Source organism: Dendrobates tinctorius, unplaced genomic scaffold (assembly GCF_039654945.1).
Source record: "Dendrobates tinctorius isolate UK_male_01 unplaced genomic scaffold, ASM3965494v1 ptg000183l, whole genome shotgun sequence".
NCBI lineage: Eukaryota > Metazoa > Chordata > Amphibia > Anura > Dendrobatidae > Dendrobates > Dendrobates tinctorius.
The window spans coordinates 10,172,449-10,196,280 of record NW_027361850.1 but is presented as its reverse complement, the minus strand read 5'-3'; the positions used below and the strand labels follow the sequence as shown (position 1 = coordinate 10,196,280).

General features: G+C 41.4%; 1 protein-coding gene across 1 annotated transcript in view; it reads left to right on the top strand.

Moving 5' to 3' along the window:
• Positions 1-20,915, top strand: part of LOC141055076 (uncharacterized) — a 256,490-nt gene extending 235,575 nt beyond the window's left edge. Inside the window, exons 7-10 of the mRNA XM_073552036.1 lie at positions 5,054-5,192; positions 11,398-11,489; positions 14,643-14,744; positions 16,639-20,915. Of these exons, the coding sequence (XP_073408137.1) occupies positions 5,054-5,192; positions 11,398-11,489; positions 14,643-14,744; positions 16,639-16,911 (606 nt within the window). The 3' untranslated portion in view covers positions 16,912-20,915. The remainder of the gene's footprint in view (positions 1-5,053; positions 5,193-11,397; positions 11,490-14,642; positions 14,745-16,638) is intronic.
• The last annotated feature ends 2,917 nt before the right edge of the window (positions 20,916-23,832 follow it).

The window sequence follows — 23,832 nt, the reverse complement described above, 5'->3', positions numbered from 1 at the left end:
TTTCACAGCTCTGCGTTATACACTTCTGTAAAGCACCTGGGGGTTCAAAGTGCTCACTATGCATCTAGATAACTTCCTTAGGGGGTCTAGTTTCCAAAATGGGATGATTTGTGGGGGAGCTCCAAAGTGTAGGCAGACAGGGCCTCTCCTAACACGACATGGTGTCCGCTAACGATTGGAGCTAATTTTCCATTCAAAAAGTCAAATGGCGCTCCCTCCCTTCTGAGCCTTGCCGTGCGCCCAAACAGTGGTTCCCCCCACATATGGGGTGCCAGCGTACTCAGGACAAACTGAGCAGCAACTTTAGGGGTCAAATTTATCCTGTTACCCTTGTGAAAATAAAAAATAGCGGGCTAAAAAATGATTTTTGAGGAAAAAAAATGATTTTTTATTTTCATGGCTCTGCGTTTATAAACTTCTGTGAAGCACTTCGGGGTTCAAAGTGCTCACTACACATCTAGATAAGCTCCTTGGGGGGTCTAGTTTCCAAAATGGGGTCACTTGTGGGGGGTTTCTATTGTTTAGGCACATCAGGGGCTCTGCAAACGCAACATGATGCCCGCAGAACATCCCATCAGTCTGCATTCCAAATTCGCGCTCCTTCCCTTCTGAGCTCTCCCATGCGCCCAAACAGTGGTTTCCCCTGACATATGGGGTATCGGTGTACTCAGGACAAATTACACAACAACTTTTGTGGTCCAATTTCTCCTGTTAGCCTTGTGAAAATAAAAAATAGCGGGCTAAAAAATCATTTTTGAGGAAAAAAATTATTTTTTTATTTTCACTGCTCTGCGTCATAAACTTCTGTGAAGCACTTGGGGGTTCAAAGTGCTCACCACACATCTAGATAAGTTCCTTAGGTGGTCTAGTTTCCAAAATGGGTTCACTTGTGGGGGAGCTCCAATGTTTAGGTACACAGGGGCTCTCCAAACACAACATGGTGTCCACTAACGATTGGAGCTAATTTTCCATTCAAAAAGTCAAATGGTGCTCCTGCCCTTCGGGACCCTGCCGTGTGCCCAAACAGTGGTTTATGACCACATATGAGGTATCGGTGTACTCAGGAGAAATTGCCCAACAAATTTTAGGATCCATTTTGTCCCATTGCCCATGTGAAAATGAAAAAACTGATGCTAAAAGAAAATTTTTGTGAAGCACCTGGTGGTTCAAAGTGCTCACTATGCATCTAGATAAGTTCCTTGGAGGGTCTAGTTTCCAAAATGGGGTCACTTGTGGGGGAGCTCCAATGTTTAGGCGCACAGGGACTCTCCAAACACGACATGGCAACCGCTAAATATTCCAGCATATTTTCCATTCAAAAAGTGAAATGGCGCTCCTTCCCTTCTGAGCCCTGTCGTGCGCCCAAACAGTGGTTTATGACCACATATGAGGTGTCGGTGTACTCAGGAGAAATTGCCCAACAAATTTTAGGATCCATTTTATCCTGTTGCCCATGTGAAAATGAAAAAATTGATGCTAAAAGAAAATTTTTGTTGGAAAATTAAAACGTTCATTTTTTTCCTTCCACATTGCTTTAGTTGCTGTGAAGCACCTGAAGGGGTAATAATCTTCTTGAATGTAGTTTTGAGTAGCTTGAGGGGTGCAGTTTTGAGAATGGTGTCAGTTTTGGGTATTTTCTGCCATATAGACCCCTCAAAGTGACTTCAAATGTGAGGTGGTCCCTAAAAAAATGGTTTTGTAAATTTTGTTGTAAAAATGAGAAATCGCTGGTCAACTTTTAACCCTTATAACTTCCCAGCAAAAAAAAAATTTGTTTCCAAAATTGTGCTGATGTAAAGTAGACATGTGGAAAATGTTATTTATTAACTATTTTGTGTCAAATAACTTTCTGGTTTAACGGAATAAAAATTCAAAATGTGAAAATTGCGAAATTTTCAAAATTTTCGCCAAATTTCCATTTTTTCACAAATAAATGCAAACATTATCAACCTAACATTAACCACTAACATGAAGCCCGATATGTCATGAAAAAACATTCTCAGAATCGCTAGGATCCGTTGAAGCGTTCCTGAGTTATTACCTCATAAAGGGACACTGGTCAATATTGCCAAAAATGGCCAGGTCATTAAGGTCAAAATAGGCTGGGTCATGAAGGGGTTAAAAAAGGGAACTCTTCCTGCTTGAGATGAGGAGATTAGATAAAAGTGTAGAGAGCAGAAGTTCAAGGCCAGAGGGCTGGAGAACAAGATAGAATATAGATGGTGTTGGCAGCATGAGAACAGCCGTAATAAACTTCAGTGGACCTTCCGGTGAAGTCCGAAGTCTACAGCCCGAACAAGGCATGGTGTAGCATGCCTTCTTCTCTTCCCTTAAGGGGAAGCTGTTATGATTGAGTCACCGTAGGAGGCAAAAATAGAAATGCTAGCTAAGTCCAGAAAACCAGAGAAGTTGGCAGCTATCGGATTGCAGACCCCTGAACCTATCAACACAACTAGCAGTAGCCGTGGGGGGCTCCTACGATGCCCTAGGCCCCTCGATCACAGCCAGAGGACTACATAGCCTAAAGACAGAAAGGGAAATCTAAACTGCCCCAGAGCAGACCCCAAAGCAAAAGGCAGCCCCCCACATATAATGACGGTGAAGCAAGAAGAAAGAACAAAACACAGACAGAAAGATAGACTGAGCAAAGATGGGGCCCACGCTAGTTTAGATAGGAAAGGACAGGAAGGCTGCTGTCTGCAATCCGTGAAAAACCCTAAGAAAATAAGAGCCAACCAACTGACAGTAAAAAAGGTCCTGAAGACGCTAGGCTTCAAAAAAGCTATGTCAGTACTCAGGAATATTCTGAAGACAGAGCAACAGGCAAAAGGAGATTCAGCTCACCCCAGCAGGGAATGGCAGAATCCAGAAAAGCAAGGAAAACAAAACACTAATGCAAAAAGGCAAAGCAGAAATCTTAGCTTTAGATGGGCAGGAATCAGACTGGTTTTCTAGAAGTCCACAGAGAAATCACCCGCAAGCCAGAAGGGCGTCGGCAGCCTTATATCCAGTCATTAACTCCACTCAGCCAGTCATCATCATCAGCCCCAGGTGTTTGACAATCAGGCTCACTACCTTTCTTCACCAGAAGAGGGAGTTCCTCGGGCCTCAGTAGTGAAGGGGAAAATGAACTCACAACAGTAAGCCAGATGGGAATCCAGTATGGAAGTAAGGATAAGATTTACATGAGCTGCAAAGTCGGGTGGAGTATCCCAGGGGCCAGAGATGCCAACGAGGAGAAGGATCACTTAGGCTGAAAAAACTGTAGCAATGACAATATATTGTGCTATCACAACAATTGAACTTGGACTGCTCAGTAAAGTTAAACTGTTTGAAAAGGACAGTGTTTCTTCAGTTGACTGTGTGGCTGTTTCAGGAACCAAAATGTGAGTGTTTTACAATTCACAGAGAGCACAAGGGAATCGGGACACTATTTACTTGTGGGGTTCCAGGGTGTGGTAACAAAGCAGCCCGTTGCCAATGAATACTGCCCTGTGCACCTTATATATGCGCCAATGAGGCTACAGACTGTAATGGTGCAACAGAGTGAACATGCACTCTGACATGCATCATTTTTGGGCATATAGACCTACTGGAGGTGGACACTGAGACGCAGTCTACTACATCTAAGTGTTCATCTTCAGTAGGCGTAGATGCTCAGATATGATGCACGTCAAAGTGCACATTTGCTCTTCTTGCACCACTACAGTCTATGGCACCGTTGGCGCATTCGCCCAAATCTCGTTTTGTGAGAGTTCGGATGTAAGCCCCGACGGGGTCACCAAGCAGGCGCTGGAATGCAATGCGAAAGCAAACTAAATCATTTTCTATATGCAGTATTATCATTTTCAACACTGATCATGTAGCTTATGTCATCAAATGCTCTGATTGCAACATTTTCTATGTGGGATACATCAATAGACCTCTCAAAAAACACATTCTGGAACATTTGAATGATAGACTTCACTACGGATCGTCATGTTTCAAATGCAGCCAAGCACTTCATTAATTGTCACGCAGATAGTACTAAATTCTTTTCAGTATTTGCCATTGAGAAACTGCAGAAAACTAAAAGGGGTGGAGACTTTCATTATCTTTTACTGACTAGGGAGGCATATTGGATTTTAAATCTCCACACAATTGGCATGAATATTAAAAGATATATTATGTGTCATTACTAATTTAGTATCCTATTTTCTACTTTATATATTTGTGTTCTCCATATTGTTTATTTTTTGGGTTTGTTTGTTTTTTATTTCTATAGTTTATTGTAGTCACTTGTATACGTGCTGATCTTTATGGGGTTAATATTTCTTTCTTAACAGCAGCATTGGTTTTCTCCACCCTTGTCTCATAGGGAGTCTCATTAGGGATAATGTCCCCGATAACCCCTTTCATGTGAAAAAATGAAGAACTGTTAATATGTGGGAGTCAGGGGTGGGTTGGAGTTTTACATTTTACAGAAAGGAGCATAAAGATTTTGCTAATGCTATAAAAGTTTATTTGAAGGGGTTATTTGAAAAATATGTTTGCACTCTTGTTGGAATAGCAACACTCTTGTCCACAGACTCTGTGTGTTATTGCAGCCAGGCTATTCAAGTGAACAGGAGTGTGCTTTCTCCAGAAAAAAGTTATTTACTTTTAATTTTAAACAGACCCTTAAAAGTGGAATTCTGGGCTTATATAAAATAGAGACAAGTGCATGTCTGAGTGCTCAATGCATGATGCCACTATAACAAAACATAATTTTTATTAATTTTCTATATTTTCCATAGCTTTGTGCAGCACAGATGTTTTTATGCTGCAAAACTGCCCGTTGAATGTAAATCACTAATGTACACATTATTGTCATTATTACTATTATTATTATTACAATCTGTACAGGTTTTTTACATTTTAAAAAGATCTATAGCATTGTATTTAGAAAACTACTGTTAGAGACAACAGAATTAAAATATTATCCCTATCTGGCATCCACTGATAGCTGACGGTGGTATAAAGTACAGTCACTTTGTTACAAATAATAAGAACTATTTTTTTCTTCATATTCCAGATGTTACGTCACAACAGTTCTGCTTATGAGTCTATGTGTGATCCACATTGCTACCATCACATGTGTAATGATTCAGAACAAAATGGATGCACCATACACTGCTGCAATTCATCAGGAATCGGATGCACGCTTAACAGTGGTATGAAAGCTACTTTAGAACAATATATAAACAGATATAATCATGTGTATGTAAAACAGTAGACAAAAGCTTAATAGAAATGGTAGCCAAAGAGAATTTCCCACAAGTAGAGCTTAGTGTATTTATTTGGGCAAGCCCCATAGTCCATTACAGATATAAATTTAATAAGAACCACAAATTTGATGTATGACACATGACTGGAATTGTAGTACTAAATGACCCAACCTTAAAGATAAGGCTGACCTCAAAACTCCCAAGAAGGGGCTTCCAGCTCACGGTCCAGTACCACCACCCCACCAAGCATCACAAAAAAAAGAGACACCTCCCAATTAACTATAATGCAAGCCTTATTAATCCCTTCCACCGACCGAGCATGTTTCCATGTCAGGCGTGCTACAATATCAGACCAGACAAGCACCAAACCCGTTTGGGATGACAAGAGCCTAAGGCAATTACACTTAATATCACGGATCAAATCCCTAAAAGCTAGAACCCAAATCATTCTCAACCGCGTGCAGCACAAGAATATCAGGTGGTCTATCTAAAACAATATGAAATTAAAATTCGGGCAATACCCTGCTCCAGAGCATAATGCTAACCCCGATCTGACGAACCAACGTAACCTCACTGGCAAGACCCAATTGTCTCCTGTCTGACACACATTGCCACAAAAGGCACCCCAATAAACATAAGAATGTCAATGATTCAAGCAACGATGAAATACACTCACAAACTGATAAACCAACAGTGCAGACCCATCCTGATGCATTAACAAAAAACCAGGATCAGAACCTCTTCCAAAAATGACGAGACCCATTTAATCGGACACTCTTCCATTCCTTGCACTCCCCAAAGCTCAACAACCCAACCCTTGGCAAAATGATCTGTCTTTGAATGCCTTAAGTGACACCGTACCACATCTGTCTCACAGACTACATCCTTGAATAATTAACCACCATAATACTTCACATAATTACTTACAAGTTCGCCCACCTGAAAAGATTAGAAAAAAAACAAGACAAACACTGCCCCAAAGAAACGACACTCATATTCCGATAGAACACCTCTGTAAGGCAACTTAATAACTTACTCAAAATTAGGAAAAATACTGGACAACGCTAATCCTTCACCACTCAACTCTACCGAAATGCTTCAGCGCTTGATGAACAAAGAAAATCTTTCAAAACATCCTTCCAACCCATTAACTTAAAGAAAAACACCAATCCCGCTATCCTGTTGAACGGCGAACGACAATCCTTCTTCAAATGCTTTCCTTATCATATAAAATAACACGTAAACCCGTCCACCCAAGAAACTTGCTCTGCTACCGCGATCATAAGGTCCTGCCACTGACGCCAAGCTGCCATATACTTTATCCAAATACGCGGCAAGACAGAATTCCTAACCAATTTCATGGCTGAACCGAAACCAGAGCCCACAACAAGTGGGGCCAAACAGTTTCTTGCTGCACTGCATCCGATGCCAGCACGCAAAACCACTGCCACTGGAAACGAGAAAAAGTGTCAGCTATTGAAGTCAGTGTACCAGGCACATGGGCAGCACATACATTAAATTCTAAGTACTTTAAAACCAGGGGACACAATAAAGCTACCACTGGCGGCAATCCTGCTGACATGTTAGTTATACTATGAACCATGCTTAAATTGTCGCACATAAAACACATTTTTTTATCTTAAGCTCATAGCCCCAACCTTCCAAAGCCACCACAATAGGAAACATTTCCAGCAAGGCCATGTTCCTAATCTCACACAAAGCTCTTCATGTATCTGGCCATTTACCAAGACACCAATGACCACCATAATAGGCCCCAAAACTACCCGCCCCAGATGCATCAGTATAAAGCACCAAGTCCACATTGCATACTACTGGATTTATCTACATTGATCGTCCTAATATATACAACTGCAAGAACTCAGTCCAAACCTTCAGATCCATTCAAACAAGATGCTGAGGGGTGCTTAACAGCCTCTGTAGATTGTACTATCCTTTGTGAAAACACCCTACCCATAGGCAAAATTCAGCAAGCAAAATTAAGTCTCCCTAAGGCTACTTTCACACATCAGGTTTTCGGCGTCAGGCGCGATCCGGCGTCGTGCCGGAATGCCAGATCCGGCAAATGTTTTGTAAAACCTGATGTGCCGGATCCGGTTTTCTGCCGGATCCATCTTGTTCTTGACAGACAAAACCGGATCCGTCTCATCCGGTTCATCCGTTTTTCTATCCGTTTTTCGACGGATTACGCCGGATCTGGTTTTTAAAATTGACCCTTGTGGCCTTCCGAACGGGATTGGCTACTGGAAAACTATATATAGCATGTTCCTACAGCCCTTCTTTGACAGGTTGTAGAGGAGAAAGTGCAGGTTGGAGAGAAGAGCAAGTTACTGGCGAAGATGGATGTTGTCATTGGAAATATTACCACTAGAAGTTCTGTGACGGTTTCAGTAATGAGGGACAATTTTGCACTATACTTTATGTCACCTCAAGGCAGAGTACACTGGCAGGATGACAGAGTGTGAAAGATTTGTGCCCTAACCAAACTTGTGTACCTTCTGGACCAACAGTATATACCTTTGCCAACCAAAGTTGGCTATCTTGTCATGGTCTTACTATTTTTAGCTTTAGGCCACAGGTGTGTACCTGGTTGTGTTTTATGCAAAGTATTTCACCTTTTAACAAAAGTTGTGTACATTGTTAGGAAATCACCAACAATAAACACAACTTTTCAGGTGAAATACTTTGCTTCAAACACAACCAGGAACACAACTGTGGCAAAAAGCTAAAATTTACCCACAGTTATATACCTGGTTTTGAATACCTTTTTACCTTTTAAATACCCTGTATTTAACCTTTTTTTTAAACATATTTCGCCGCAGAAAGAAATGACAGACAACCAGTGTAAACAATAATTTAACTTTTATTTAAAATATTTTTTTTTGTGTAAACTGTTTTTAAAGTTAAAAAAACTTTTTTAATAAAGGTTTGAAACCAACCAAATGGGCATTTTTATTACAAAAAAAACATTATAACTCGGTGTAGTGTGGGGTGGAAATACTGCTGGAGGGGCACTTCGACAATGGGAGTGTGGAGAGAGGACTGGGATCGTGGTGGGGAAGGAACAGTTAGAGGTGATGGTGTTGAAAAAGCTACAGAATGGGTGGACATGTGGGAGGCAGAAGAGGTGGTGGGCGGTGGAGTGGAGGGTTGGGCAGGGACTGTAGGAGCAGATGATGTTGATGGAAAGTTGTATGGGGAAGGAGTTTGGTACGGGGAAGGAGTTTGGTACGGGGAAGGAGTTTGGTACGGGGCAGGTTGCTGGAAGTGGGGAGATGTCTGGTACTGGGGAGGTTGCTGGTACTGGGAAGGTTGCTGGTACTGGTGAGGTTGCTGGTATGTAATAGGAGGGGGAGGATTTTATCTTTTACTACTGATGCTGCATAGGCAGCCTCAGTAGTAAAAAGTTGGTCACACTCGTCAAACACTGTGTTTGACGAGTGTGACCAACCTGTCAATCAGTTCTCCAAGCGATGCTACAGATCGCTTGGAAAACGCTAGCATTTTGCAAGCTAATTATGCTTGCAAAATGCTAGTTTTTCCGCGGGAAAATCACGGGAATTTAAAATGCGATTTTGCCGCGGAATGGAATTTCGGAACTCTCGCGGTAATTTCCGCGAGAATTCCGGTACGTGTGAACTCAGCCTTGGGGTTAAGGTTGGGATTAGGGTTATGGGTGTGTTGGGGTTAGGGTTGAGTTAGAATTGAGGAGTTTCCACTATTTAGGCACATCAGGGGGTCTCCAAACATGACATGGTGCCACCATTGATTTCATCCAACTTTGCATTCGAAAAGTCAAACTGTGCTCCCTCCCTTCCGAGCCCTGACATGTGCCCAAACAGTGGTTTACCCCAACATAGGGGTATCAGCTTACTCAGAACAAATTGCACACCAACTTTGGGGGTCTAATTTTTCCTGTTACTCTTGGGAAAATAAAAAATTGGGGGCTAAAAAAATCATTTTTGTGGAAAAAAAATGATTTTTTATTTTAACGGCTCTGCGTTACAAACTTCTGTGAAGCATTTAGGGGTTCAAAGTGCTCACCACACATCTAGATAAGCTCCTTAGGGGGTCTAGTTTCTAACATGGGGTCACTTGTGGCGGATTTCTACTGTTTAGGCACATCAGGGGCTCTGCAAAAGCAACATGATGCCAGAAGACCATTCCATCAAAGTCTGCATTCCAAAACGGCGCTCCTTCCCTTCCGAGCCCTGCCATGCGCCCAAACAGTGGTTCCCGCCTACATATGGGGCATCAGCGTACTCAGCACAAACTGCAAAACAAATTTTATGATCCAATTTCTCCTGATACCCTTGTGAAAATAAAAAATAGGGGGCTAAAAAATCATTTTTGAGGAAAAAATTTTTTTTTCATTTTCTCGGCTCTGTGTTATAAACTTCTGTGAAGCACTTGGGGGTTCAAAGTGCTCACCACACATCTAGATAAGTTCCTTAAGGAGTTTAGTTTCTAAAATGGTGTCACTTGTTGGGGGTTTTCACTGTTTAGGCATATCAGGGCCTCTCCAAACGAGACATGGCGTCCAATCTCAATTCCAGCCAATTCTGCATTGAAAAAGTCAAATGGCGCTCCTTTCCTTCTGAGCTCTGCTGTGCGCACAAACAGTGGTTTACCACCACATATGGGGTATCAGCATACTCAGGACAAATTGGGGAGTCTAATTTCTCTTCTTACCCTTGTGAAAATAAAAATTTTGGGGTGAAAAGCTGCAAATTGGCTAAGGGGTTAAACAGCTAAGGAAAACAACAATCCACGGAAAAACTATCATCCCAAAAACAGCCTAATAAATGAAAACTCTCTGGATGCACTGAAATCAAATCAATATGTGTTTTAGCCATCAACAACCCCCATCCAAATCTACGCACCCACTTGACTGCCCAAAATGTACATAGGAAACCGACGAAACGGTCGGATATGACAAATGGTGTATTAGCCTAAACTTATAAGGCTATTTTTTTAGGAACCACTCTCAAGTGGGAACACGCAAAATAGGGCACCGTGGGGAATCAAAAGGTCCACCCTTTCTGCAACTTGTCCCTAACAACATCACCACGCATACGGGCTGACTGTAAATTGTTTGGCCGCATAGTACCCAATTCAAACAAAGATGGGTTCTTAAAACCAACACTGAAACCCTTGCGCAACAAGCAAGCCGCTTCCCTATCAGTAGGCTGAAGACTCACTGGCTTTGCACTTTCTCCTCTTAAAACATTTGGTATGGCTGTGAGATCCCCCACATCTGAAGCATTCATGCTTAAACTTGAATGATGATCCAAAACAGCACTCTTTTTTGTTGAATTTCCACCACACGCCTTTTGTACCGGAAGAGGATGCTGCAGTACTTTCGACACCTTCAAAACTCCCAGGAAAGCACTGCGATAACGATTTTGGGGCTGTTATTAGGTGCAACCATAAGCTAATTTCCTTATGGTCACAGCTCAAATTTGGTTGTACTGCTTTCCTCTGCCTAAATTGTTCATCAGAATGCAGCTGTGCTGTAAGCTATAAATGCGGTAAGCCTTCCCGATAAAGTCTAAATAGCAAACCATAGCCGAACAATTATTAGGTGCCTTCTCGCCTATCACACTAGCCAACAGGGTAAATGCTAGCAACCAGTGGGCAGCACGATGGCTCAGTGGTTAGCACTGCAGCTTTGAAATAAAGTAAAATAAATAAATAAAAGTAAAATACATAAATAAAAAATAAATAATAAGTTCGAAGAATGAGGCGATAATGTCTTCCTCTTTCTTGTTCTCATCCGGCTGAACTCTACCAAGATTGAATTTATCCAATGGTAATAGGTAATACCAATGGTAATATCTCAACATATTTGTCCTTCCAGAATTTCTCTCTTACTTCCTGCCTCCATCGGACCATGAAAACAGACATACTTCTCCCTTAGCTTTGTTGTTTAAGCCAACCAAATCTACTATGCTGCTCAAAGTAGACACGATAGTGACAGGGGGGCCTCATTAAATTTAACAATTGTTTCCCCTGGTATGTTTCAGTAAAACACTGGCTCCTTCAGGGGAATCGGGACACTAAAATAGAGATGAACTTATTGTAAATGGTTACATTTTTCACATTACTCATTATTAATCTTATTGCACCCTAGGTAACAGTACAGCTCCAAGTACACAGGTGATGAGTACAGCCACTTCTACCACGACCACAGCTACCACTACTACAACAACAATTGTATACAGTGTAAGTATTAAGAGTTTCTAATATTAAAAAAGTATTTGCTTTCCTTTTGACTTCACAAAATAAATACCATCCTGCCATTAGAGTTCTAGCACCTGTTCTTAAAGGGGTTGTCTCAACTACTTAAATGGTTAAAATTACAAAGTGCTCGTAGCAACAAGAAAGGAGGAAAGAAGAAAAGAACAACCCTTTAACCTCTTCCTGACAATACCTTATATTTTGCGGGTACCCACCGTCAATGGACATACCAGTACATTATGGAGATTATGCAGGCACAGGAGATATGCCCGCACAATGTCAGCCCGAAGCTCGACTTAACTGATAGCTGAGCTCCTCCTGTAACAGACAAGGCTGGTGGCAGCACCATCTTGGTTGTTCACCCCTCTAAATGCTGCGATCAATAGCAATTGTGCCATTTAGAGTGTTGTGAGAAGGATTGGGATCCCTCTCTCACCACATCGGCACCCCTATCAAAGCGATGGCAGCTGGAGTCTTGGTCTGCGAAGTACGGTGGCCTGTTAGGCTCTACTATAAGCAGAGTCTAAAAGGCATTTTGTCATTGTCAAAACGACAGCCATAGTGCAATTCCATGCATGTGTATTGCAATGCATTAGTGTGGTCATCAGAAAAAAAAAAAGTTAGTCTTATAGAGGGACTAAGTAACAAAAAAAAAATATATATATATATACAAAAAAAACACAGAAAATAAGGACAAAAAATTGTAAAAAATATGCCTATAAATATTTATGTAAAAATAAAAATAAATCACTACAGTGAACAGAATAATAAAGAAAAAATATATAATTTGAGAGAGATCTCTGCTGTTCTGTCACTTAGGGGCTCTGCAAACAAATTCTTGGGAAATCCCGAGCCCTGCAGTGTGGCCAAACAGTACTGTACAGTCACATTTGGGGTATTCCCATGCTCCGGAGAAATTGTGTAACAAATTATGGAACTATTTTAACCTACTATTATCTATTACCTCCTGTGAAATTGAAAAATATGGGGCTAAAACAACATTTTTGTGGTTAAAAAATGTAATTATTTTTCTCAACTCACAATAGTATAACATTTTGTGAGACACCTGTGATGTCAATATGCTCACTGCACCCCTAGATAAATTTATCAAGGGTGTAGTTTGTAAAATTGGGCCTTTTTGGGAGGATTCTGCTCTTCTAACACCTCAGGGGATTTGCCAAATGTAACACCTACAAATCATTTCAGCAAAATCTGCACCCAAGTATGGTTTTCCTTCCCGTCTGAGCTTTGTACTTTGGTGGAAAAGTAGTTACTGACCACATATGGGGTAAACTCAGGAGAAATTGTGTAACAAATTACCAGTATGTTGTCCATTTTCTTCTATTACACCTTTTGAAAATTAAAAACTTGGGATTAAAACATTTAAGTGGAAAAATTGTAATTTTAAATTTTCACAGCCCAATATTGTACAACTCTGTGAAACAACTGAGTTTTTATTGCTCACTGCACTGCTGGTAGTTGTAGGTGTAGTTTTTAAAACGGGGTAACTTGTGAGGAGTTTCTGCTGTTTTGTCATCTCAGGGACTATCTTAATGTAACATGGCATCTGCAATCTATTCTAGCAAAAATTGCACTCCAAAAGTCAAACAATCCTCCTTCCCTCCCGAACCCTGCCGTGCGCACAAACAGGAGTTACTGACCACATATATGGGGTATCAGCGTACTGAGGAGAAATGGCAAAACAAACTCTGTGGTCCATTTTTGCCAGTTACCCCTGTGAAAATGAAAAATTTGGGGCAAAAGCAACATTTATGTGGAATTAAAACATAATTCACGGCCAAATATTATAAAATTCTGTGAGGCACCTGTGAGTTTGATACTCATCACAACCCAGGATAAATTTATTGAGGGTGTAGTTTTACAAATTTCCAAAATGGGGTTACTTTTGGAGTTCCTCTGCTGTTTTCGGAACCTCAGGGGCTCTGCAAATGTGACATGGCATCTGCCATCTTTTCCAGCCAAATTTGCACTCCAAAGTTCAAATAATGCACCTTCTCGTCCTGCAATGTGCCCAAACAGTAGCTTTTGACCACATATATTTGCATACTCAAGAGAAATTGCACAAAAATAATGGGGCCCATTTTCTCTTGTTAACCTTGTGAAAATGAAATATTTAGAACTAAAAGAATATTTTCATGGAAAAAAAAGTAATTTTCTTTTTCACTGCCCAATGGTATAGAATTCTGCAAATTACCTGTTGGCTTAAAATTCTCACTGCACCCCAAATAAATTCATTGAAGAGTGCAGTTTCCAAAATGACTTAACTTGTGGAGGTTTCTGCTTTGTTTTGTACCTCACTTCTTGATGAAATATTTTTCCTTGCAAAAAACGTGAATGGACCGTAGACTTCACTCTCTATTTGAAGAAATATAATTTAAAGTACCACTCCAGCGTTTTTTTTTTGGTTTTTTTTTTACTGCAGCGCTAGAGAGGTTCTTCTAATGTAAGGCCCCTGCATTTCGCCTTTACTTACCCTCCGCCATCTTCACCTTCTATCACTGTCACTCCCATTGGTCTCAGTAGTTTGTGACCTGCCGAATCACTCCAGTGTTTGCTGGAGCGAGCCTGAGGTCACTTTTCAATACAAGCTTATGAGAGCCTCGTTCTGGCCTCGTTCTGGCACTCATAGACTTGCATTCAGCGCTTGTGACTGTTACCTCTGACTTCCACTTCAGTCAGAAGTTGCAGTCACAAGATGGCGCAGTGTTACCGGAGAGGCGTCAATAATAGGTGAAGACAGTGGCAGGTAAGTATAAGACTACGGTGAGGGACCTCTGCTTAGAAGCACCACTCTAGCACTTAAAAAAACAAACCGCTGGAGTGGTGCGTTAATAGTACGACTCTTTCATCACCCTTTATCTTAAAAAGCCAAGGTCTGTCTGGAGAGGAGTATGGTATGGAGTGTCTGGTGCGCCTCTTTTCCAAAGCTGTAATTCAAAGGGCTAATATTCCTAATAGTAGCTCTGGCCCTACTTCTAAATCAATTAAAGAAGCCACCATGTGTTTTTTTTTCAGCCCCCAACTTTTGCATACACACTATATCAATTTTCATATATACAGTATGTGCAATGTCTATGTCCTTTTTGTGATAACATGAAGTCTTGTCTTGTCCTTTAGGATAAGAAATGTCGATCATTTAAGTGTGATGGGACAGACTGCTATAAAACCCTGACTGCAGCCCAAGCAAAGCAATGTCAAGTAGGAATAAATCATTGTGAGGTAATTTATGCATCACATATTCTACAATCTTTAGGTTTTAAACGCATACTGTACATAACATCAGGCACAATGAAAAAATGACAATTATACTGTAAATTTAAGATGCTTTAAACGTCCCACCTAGATGACCAGATTCATTTCTTAATCTGTTCATATATTAGATGGAAATCTATTTTTTATGACCAGAAAGAGAATAAAACCTATTTCAATGGCAACAGTAAGTTATTTTGTTGGCCTGCAAAGATGACCTAAATGGACTTACAATCTAGAACAATAATGAAAGCTGCATGCTCTTAACAACATGATTGCCAGAGTTGGGGTTTAGGAACCTCCATGTTCTCTTTGTTTTCAATAAAGCTCCCTCATCCTCCTTATGTCCACACAAGACCAGTGAAGCTTGGGTTGGCTGTCGGGCTCCATTCAGTAGCTCAGTAGCCAAGTCAGTCTTCTTTCCTGTCTCGGAATCAGGTTTAAAGTGAATCGTGTCAGCAAGATCTCATCTTCCAAACTACAGTATTTACATGGGTATGTAGCTCATTCACAGACAAGTCCAGCAATACCAGTACATGGCCGGTGTGTTCCACCATTACTGAGAAATCGGAAGGTATTGCTGGAGTAGACTTTGAAAGAGCTATATGCACATATACAGTTGAAACCAATAGTTTACATACACTGTATAAAAAGACACATATGCATGTTTTTCTCAATATCTGGCATGAAATCAGAATAAACCTTTTCCATTTTAGGTCAATCAGGATTACCATAATTATTAATATTTGCCAAGTGCCGGAATAATGAGAGAGACAATGTTTTAAGGCATTTTTATTACTATCTGCAAAGTCAAACGTTTACAAACACTAAGATTACTATGCCGTTAATCAATTCTGGACTGCCCATATGATGATGTCATGTGTTTGGAAGCTTCTGATTAGTTTTTTGGTAACATCTGAGTTAATTAGAGATATACCTGTGGATGTATTTTAATGCACACCTGAAACACACTGCTTCCATATGCAGCATCCTGAGAAAGTCTAAAGAAATCAGTGTTAAAAGTCTTGGAACATCCTTGGGCAAGCGCAGTGCACAGATGAAGCATGGGAGAGTACACCAAGCTCTACTGTACATTCGCATGGTGGCACAGTGATGCCGAGTCTCGCTCAGCCAACCAATGAGGAGGACATCCATAACAAATAGGAGAGCATGATTACAGTATTTGATGCTGTTGTTAAAGAACACACCGACCAAGGGCACATATACCATTGGGGCAAGCTGTATAGCTCAAGATGTAAAGGGGTCCACATCTACCACCAAAGCAGGTGGAATTGTATATTATGATGAGCTATTGGACTAAACAAACACTGTACTGAGAATTTTTATAACGCTTTCTTGAAAGGAAACTGTCACCAGGTTTTTGCCACCTAATCTGAGAGCAGAATAATGTAGAGACATAGACTCAGATTCTTTTTATCAGCAGGAGCTTATCACTAGAGGACTAATAAACTTGCTGCCATGTAGTCCTCCATATTCATGAGCTCTGTATAATCCCACCCCCACCACTGATTGGCAGCTTTCTGCCTATACACAGCTATCAGAGAAAGCTGCCAATGAGTAGTGGGCTCGGGGTTATACAGAGCTTAGTATTCACAAAACTGGTAGCTCTGCAGTAGAGATAACAGGGATTATACCAAAACTGCAGCAAAGCAGTCTAGTAAGTGTCACATCACTGCAATAAGGGTCTCATTACTCTACATCATGCTTCTCTCTGGGATAGGAAAAACCTGGTCACAGGTTGCTCAAAGATGGGATGTAGCCCTATCCTAAATACACTGCTACAGCATAAACTCATAATACATACATGCAATATAATGAAACAATTTCTTTTTTTTCCCTACAGTTGCAAAAAATTGTGAAAAACGGTGTTGTCTCTTATGAGGCAGGCTGCAGCAATACCTGCTTCACCAGCACTAAATCCTGCGCTACCATCACTAATGCTGACTGTTTCCAGGAATGCTGTAATGCTACAACCACTGCATGCTGTATGAAGCTGGACGGCCAGGTGCACTTTAACACTGCTTCTCTCCTCCGGAAAGGATCAGTCCTGAAGATATTCACTTGTGCCTTCATTGTTATTTTTATCTCCCGCTTCATTTCGTCTTCACATACATGAATATGAATTTTCTTATTTAAGTGGTTGCCCACTTCTGAGAATATTTTTTTTTCTGACTTAAATGCGTGTAATCGTGGCTTAAAAACATTTTTGCAATTGAGTTTCATTAAAATTTCTGCACTGCTTGCCTGATATAACTTTTGCGTTGCACTGTCGATTGCTTGGTACAGAATGAATTAAAAGAAACCTGCCAGAGACTTTAACCCCCACATACCATTGATATGATTTTGTAGCCCTTTAAAAGCTATGCCAGTGGATCCATTTATGACCCTAAAGGGCTGCTCCACCAGGGAGAAATCATGTTTTATCTTCTTCATACACGTGTTTGGAAGTGCATTGGGGCATATCGATGCACTTACAACTTCACTGTATTCCCTAACTAGCAGCACCCTCAGCTGAGTGATTGACAGGTCGGTGATCATGTACCAGAGCAAACAACCTGTCAATCAACTGTGGGAGGGTTTGAAAACATGATTTCTCCCGGCGAGAGCAGCACTTTGGAGTCATCAATGCATTGTTTGGCTTATCTTTTAAAAGGGTACATATACATTATCAATGGTTGGTGACAGGTGTGGGCAGGGGGTAAAAGTTTCTGACAGGTTCATTGTAAGTCACAATCCATCAGTTAAGCCCCCGTTACACACTGCGATATCGCTAGCAATATCGCTGTAAAGTCACCGATTTTGTGACGTAGCAGTGATATTGCTAGCGATATCGCTGCATGTGATACTTAACTCCGACCGGCTCCCCCGCTGGTTATCGCTGATCGCACGAGAAGGTCCTGGACCATTCCTTGTCGTCAGCTTCCTGCTGCGCTTCCTGTGGAGAGACGAGCGACGCGTGGAGCCGGGCGGGAGGACGCAGGATCGCCGCGTCTGACAGGTAAGTAGCGACCCCCCGTCCCCAGCGATGTCGCTAGTGAGATCTGCCTGTTTGGCAGCTCACTAGCGACCACTTAGCGATGTACCAGCGATCCTGACCGCGTCATATCGCTGGTCGGGATCGCTGGTGCATCGCTAGGTGTAACGGTACCCTTAGGCCACTACAATTGTCCCAACAGGGAGTTTATAACTTTCTTATCTGTCTAGTTCTCAGCTCTGTTCATCTGATTTATGAACACAGACCACATCAAAGTTGAATGTGCAGGGAAATAAAAAGACCACACAAGCCAAACAGTGCATCTCTTTCCAGGAAACACAATTTTTAGCCCCAAATACATGCATTTAAGTAAAAAATATGTCCCCAGAGGTGGGCAACTCTTTTTATGTGCACTATGGATGAACTTTCGTAAGAAATTATGCTTCATTTGTTTTGTCCTAAGCCTGGACTAACTTTCCTCATACATATTGTTAGATCTACATATTGCTGGATTTGGTGTCTTATCATCAGAAATGTATTTATACACCTAGAAATATATTGTCTTCAGCCCTATATAGCACTTTGGCTTCCTTCATTATATAACAATTTTACTTGTCTCCTGAAATAATAAAAACAAGTTTCTTATTTTTTCCTGAAATTACAGGAAATATGAGTCTAGAATAGCCCTAATGGCCAGTGTGAAAATTGCAAGATTTATACTTTTTAAATATAGGTCATGATATGAAACATTATCACTCATTTTTTATCAAATAGATTTAAACATAAAACCCCATTTAGAGAGTAGGTCATTTTCTGATGACATATTCCTCTTAATGATGGGAAATGTGGTTCATCACAACACAGCTATTAAATAAAGGTGATAAGCGTAATGCTGTAATGGATCAAGTACATAGCATAGTTCAAGAGCAATGACAAACTGGTAAGGCATAAGGACCCCTAGCTCACCGTTAAAAGGGTTATCTACAAAACCTACACCAGTTGATATATCAGGGAATTTTTTTCCCCCGTTATGAAATGGTGTGGTAGAACAGACGCCCATCAGCCACGTCAATCATTCTTTGTGATGGCTGGGACTCACCAATCCACAAATTGTCCCCTATCCTTTAGCTAGGTGATAACTTATTTTCACCAAATTACCATTTCAACTTTAGACTATTACTGACACAAATCTTCTGATAAAAAGTGCGCCTTTTGGTCCAAGCAAATGTAGAGTTCTTGAAAAAAAATATAAAAAAAAAAGAAAAAAATGCCACCTAAAGCCTTTGACCTCATGAACATATTGCTGTATTCCAAGTTGTATGCTATTCTTTAAAGGTGTGCATGCCTCCATGTTCCACTGTAATTTTTTTCTAAATTGTTTTTTTTGTTAAGTCTGTGTTGTGCTGTTTCACATAAAAACGTATGAATAAATTGACATTTGATACTCAGCTGCGGTGTGTCCCTACCCTAACAGGCCTTTGATAAGTGAAAAGAATAATTTTCCACTAGGAATAATTGAGGAATGGCTCAACACATATTTCACAAAAGATAATCCATAATAAAAAAAAAAAAGTCCTCCGCAGTATGCTTTAAAATAATGTTTTGGCATTGAAACTTTTTTTTTTGCCGAATTAACATTTTGTTGCATGGAATACTTTTTGCTACCTGACACAACACGCAATGCTATCCATACTCAATGAGCTACTTTATAGATTTTTCTGTGAAAGAATTTGTGTTATTTTCTTCTAAAATTGCACACAGCTACATAAAAGTTTATTTAGATGAAATATGATTAGTTATATTCCAGAGAATTGCGGATGTAACATTTGATTGTTATATTGGGCAAACTGCAATAAGCCCTTTACATCATAGAGATCATATATTTATGGCATGCATTTAGTTACAATTTATTACAAGTCTATGTAATTTCTATTCTAATGTATACAAAAAACGTACATTTCAGTAGTATAAAGATTTAGGATTATATTTATGACAATGTATATTTTAACAATATAAAGCAAGCTAATACAGAAGACAAAATGTATAGTGGCACATATTTTTATATTTATTGTAGTCTCGACTTAACAGCTAGTCATATAATAAGCTTCTTAGATCCGACGGCTAAACTCAGAGACCGGGATAAACTGTAGAATTTACTTTATCATATGTTCAAATTTACTACACATTTAGCAAGAAAAAAAATAAGGTTGTTACTTATCAAAAAAATGAAGCATTTAAGGAAGTCTGTCAGCAGAAAATGACTGTTCAAAACCAAGAACAGGGGAACTCTTAGCATGGCCAAACAAATCAAAGCACCATCCCACCTACATGTTTTGCATCTATCCAACTTCCTTGACGGACTGCTCTGGCCTACAGGAGCCGTGTGAGGGTAGAGATAGATAAAAAACAAGTAAGTGTGAGGTGCGCTGAACTGCTCAGCCATCCTAAGGGTGCACTGAGCACCTGTGCTTAGTTTGAACAGTAATTGTTTGCTGACAGACTCCCTCTAAAGGTTTTGACTGGGACCTTAGGGTAGGTCATCAGTGTCTGGTGGGGGTATGACACCTGGCATCCCTGGTGAGCAGCTGTTACAGGTGTTGGCAGAACGGCTCAGTTATGAAGCTGCACAGCTCCATGAACAGAATAGTGGCTGCAGTTGGGTACTGCACCTCCACCACCTAATAATTTCAATATGCAGTAACCGGCCGCAGCCACTGTACAGTCGACGGAGCTGCCCAGCTCCGTATCTGATCAGTTCCGGCGCCAGGAACACCTAAACGGCGTCGGTGCCTGGGGTCGCACCCCCACCGATCAGACATTGATGACCTATTCTGTGGGTAGGCCATCAATATTACAGTCCAGGACAACGCCTTTAAAGAAAATTGTTGGATTTGCATCTTTAATATGTACTTTATGAGTTCTAAAGTACTTGTAAGATCACTCGGGTACAAAAACAGTAGAATAGTAAGAGTGTCCGTGATTGGGTGGCACATTGAAATAAAAAGAAATGAAAAAAATATTACCAATCTTACTATTTAATTAATTTTACAATGTATTTGTTTTGTAATGTCATCAGATGAAATGATCTATTATAAGTGGGTACTGTATGTTCTCAGAGTTTATAATAAACAATATATTGAAATTCACTCTCCAAAGGACTCATTTACATAATCACATTAATCTAGAGAGCATTACTACAGCATTTACATTTTTATATGTCTATATAAAAGCTGGTTATCTCTGTTTATTTCCCTCTGTCTCCTCGACTAAAATCACTGTTTTAATGTTCCCACATTCAAAATGGCTGCCACAGTGGCATAAAGAGCTGAACCATACATCAACATCCCAGGAAAGGCAAGGTTTAGACTTAGCACTGTGCTCCCCATGCCACTTCAATGGCCATCTTGGATAAAATTGGACTGGAATGCTTATATCAGTAGATAAGGGAGAGGGAGGCATACAGAAGGTACCAGGTTGGATGACTGCGTAAGAGAAATGCATACTGACTTTTCAGTGCCAAGGTTGAAGGTCATTCTAACCTTAACAAGCTTCGGCAATCACCAGAATAAATGGCCATTGTTATGTTCTTCGGAGATGGGACCGATGTCCACAATTTTCTAATCCATTTATTCCACAAGAATTTGTCCTGTGCATTCCACAGGGGCAAATCACTAGCGTGGTCAAATGGAGTACCTTGAAGCTCTTCTTGGAATTGCTCATTAGAGGTACTCAGAATTTTAGGGTGAGTGGGCGAGGGCGGGGAGACACCCAAGTCTGATGGAGCCGACATTTCAGGAGCCTGTTCCTCTTCTGGGTTAATATATGGCGGGTCGAGAAATTCTTCCTCTTCATAACCAACTGCCCAAGGGATCCTGACCAAATAGAAGAGATGCAAAGTTGACCTGAGATATCTCCTCCTGCAGCTGTGGAATATATAGAGGATGAATTTCTTGACCTGCCACATGTTGACCCAGAAGAGGAACAGGCTCCTGAAATGACTGCTCTATCAGATTTGGGCTCGTCCCCGTCCTCGCCCACTCAACCTGAAGTTCTGAATACTCCTGACGAGCAAATTCAAGGGGAACCTCAAGGTGCACATGACAAGTTCTTCTGGCAAAATGTAGTCGAAGAGAGTCAGAAATAGATGCAAAAACTGTGGGCATCTGTCCCACTTCAGGAGGCCATAAAGGAACATGAAGAACTCTCGGCTGTGGAATGGCGAGTTAGAAGAGAGGGGGAGTGTAAGGGAGACAGTCTTCTTGCCGGGGCTGGAACTGTTTAGGCTGCATCCCCTATTCCCGGGGGAAGCATTAGTGAGCCGGACCAAACTCTTGACCTGGGGAGGCGGGGAGAGACAGGAGAAAAACCCGCGCAGCAGCGGGTAGTGTTATGAACGAGTCACTGTAGGAGGCAGACACAAAAATAGAAGCTACGCCCAGAAAACCGGAGAAGTTGGCAACTATCAGATTGCAGACCCCTGAACCTATCAACACAACTAGCAGTAGCCGTGGGGGGTTCCTACGGTGCCCTAGACCCCTCGATCACAGCCGGAGAGCTAAATAGCCTAAAGACAGAAAAGGAAATCTAAACTGCCCCAGAGCAGACCCCAAAGTAAAAGGCAGCCCCCAACATATAATGACGGTGAAGAAAGATGAAAAAACACTCACACAGATAGAAACATAGGCTGAGCAAACGATGGGGCCCAAGCTAACTAAACAGGACAGGAAAGGAAGGTTGCTGTCTGCAATCTGCCAAAACCCTATCAAAGACATAAGCCAACAGGCTGATATGGAAAAAGGCCCTGAAGCAGCTAGGCTTCAAAAACTAAATCAGCACTCAGGTATTTTCTGAAGACAGAGCTAAAGGAATTCAGCTCACCCCAGCAGGGAATGGCAGAAATCCAGAAAAACAAAGCAAAACAAAGTCAAAGCACAAATGCAAAAAGCAGAGCAGAAAACCTAGCTTTAGAAGAGCAGGAATTCAGACTGGTCTCCAAGGATCCCACAGAGAAATCACCCGCAGGGCGGAAGGGCGTCGGCGGCCTTATATCCAGTCAGTAACTCCACTCAGCCAGTCATCATCATTAGGCTCAGGTGCTTGATAATCAGGCTCACTACCTTTCTTTACCAGAAGAGGGAGTTCATCGGGCCTCAGTGGTGAAGGGGAAAATGAACTCACAACAGTACCTCCCCCTTGAGGAGGGGTCACCAAACCCTCAACCACGCCACCAGGGCGATCAGGGTGAGCCCGATGAAAGGCACACACCAATCTTTTGGCATGAATATCAGAGGCAGAGACCCAGGAATTATCCTCCTGACCATAACCCTTCCACTTAACCAAATACTGGAGTCTCCGTCTAGCCAGACGGGAATCCAGTACTTTCTCTACCTCATATTCCATGTTACCTTCCACCAATACAGGGTCTGGAGGTGCCACCCCCGGAACAACAGGTTCAACAAACCTCTTCAACAAAGACTTATGGAACACATTATGGATTTTAAATGTGACAGGAAGAGCCAAACAAAAAGAGACCGGATTAATAATCTCCAAAATCTTGTAAGGTCCAATAAATCTAGGCTTAAACTTAGGAGAAGCCACCTTCATAGCAATATTTTTTTATGATAACCACACCATATCACCAACCTTAAACTGGGGACTAGAGTTGAGCGAAACGGGTCGAAAAAATTCAAAAGTCGCCGACTTTTGGCAAAGTCGGGTTTCATGAAACGAAACCCGACCCTAGGATGAGGTCGGCCACGAGGTCGGCAACTTACGCGCCAAAGTCGCGTTTCAAAAGTTTGTTTTGCGCTCTTTCTCAGCCAATCAGGATCCACGGACACTGTGGGCAACGTGATGACATAGGCACGGGTCACCACCATCTTTCAGAAGGGCATGCAAGTGATTGGCTTGCTTTGGTGGGCGTCACAGGGGGTATAAAAGGGCGTGCACGCCGACCGCCATCTTACTTCTGCCGATCTTAGTATAGGGAGAGGTTGCTGCTGATTCTGTAGGGAGAGCGTTAGGCAGGGAAGAAGACAAAAAAACTGCTTCTGCTGCTAGCGA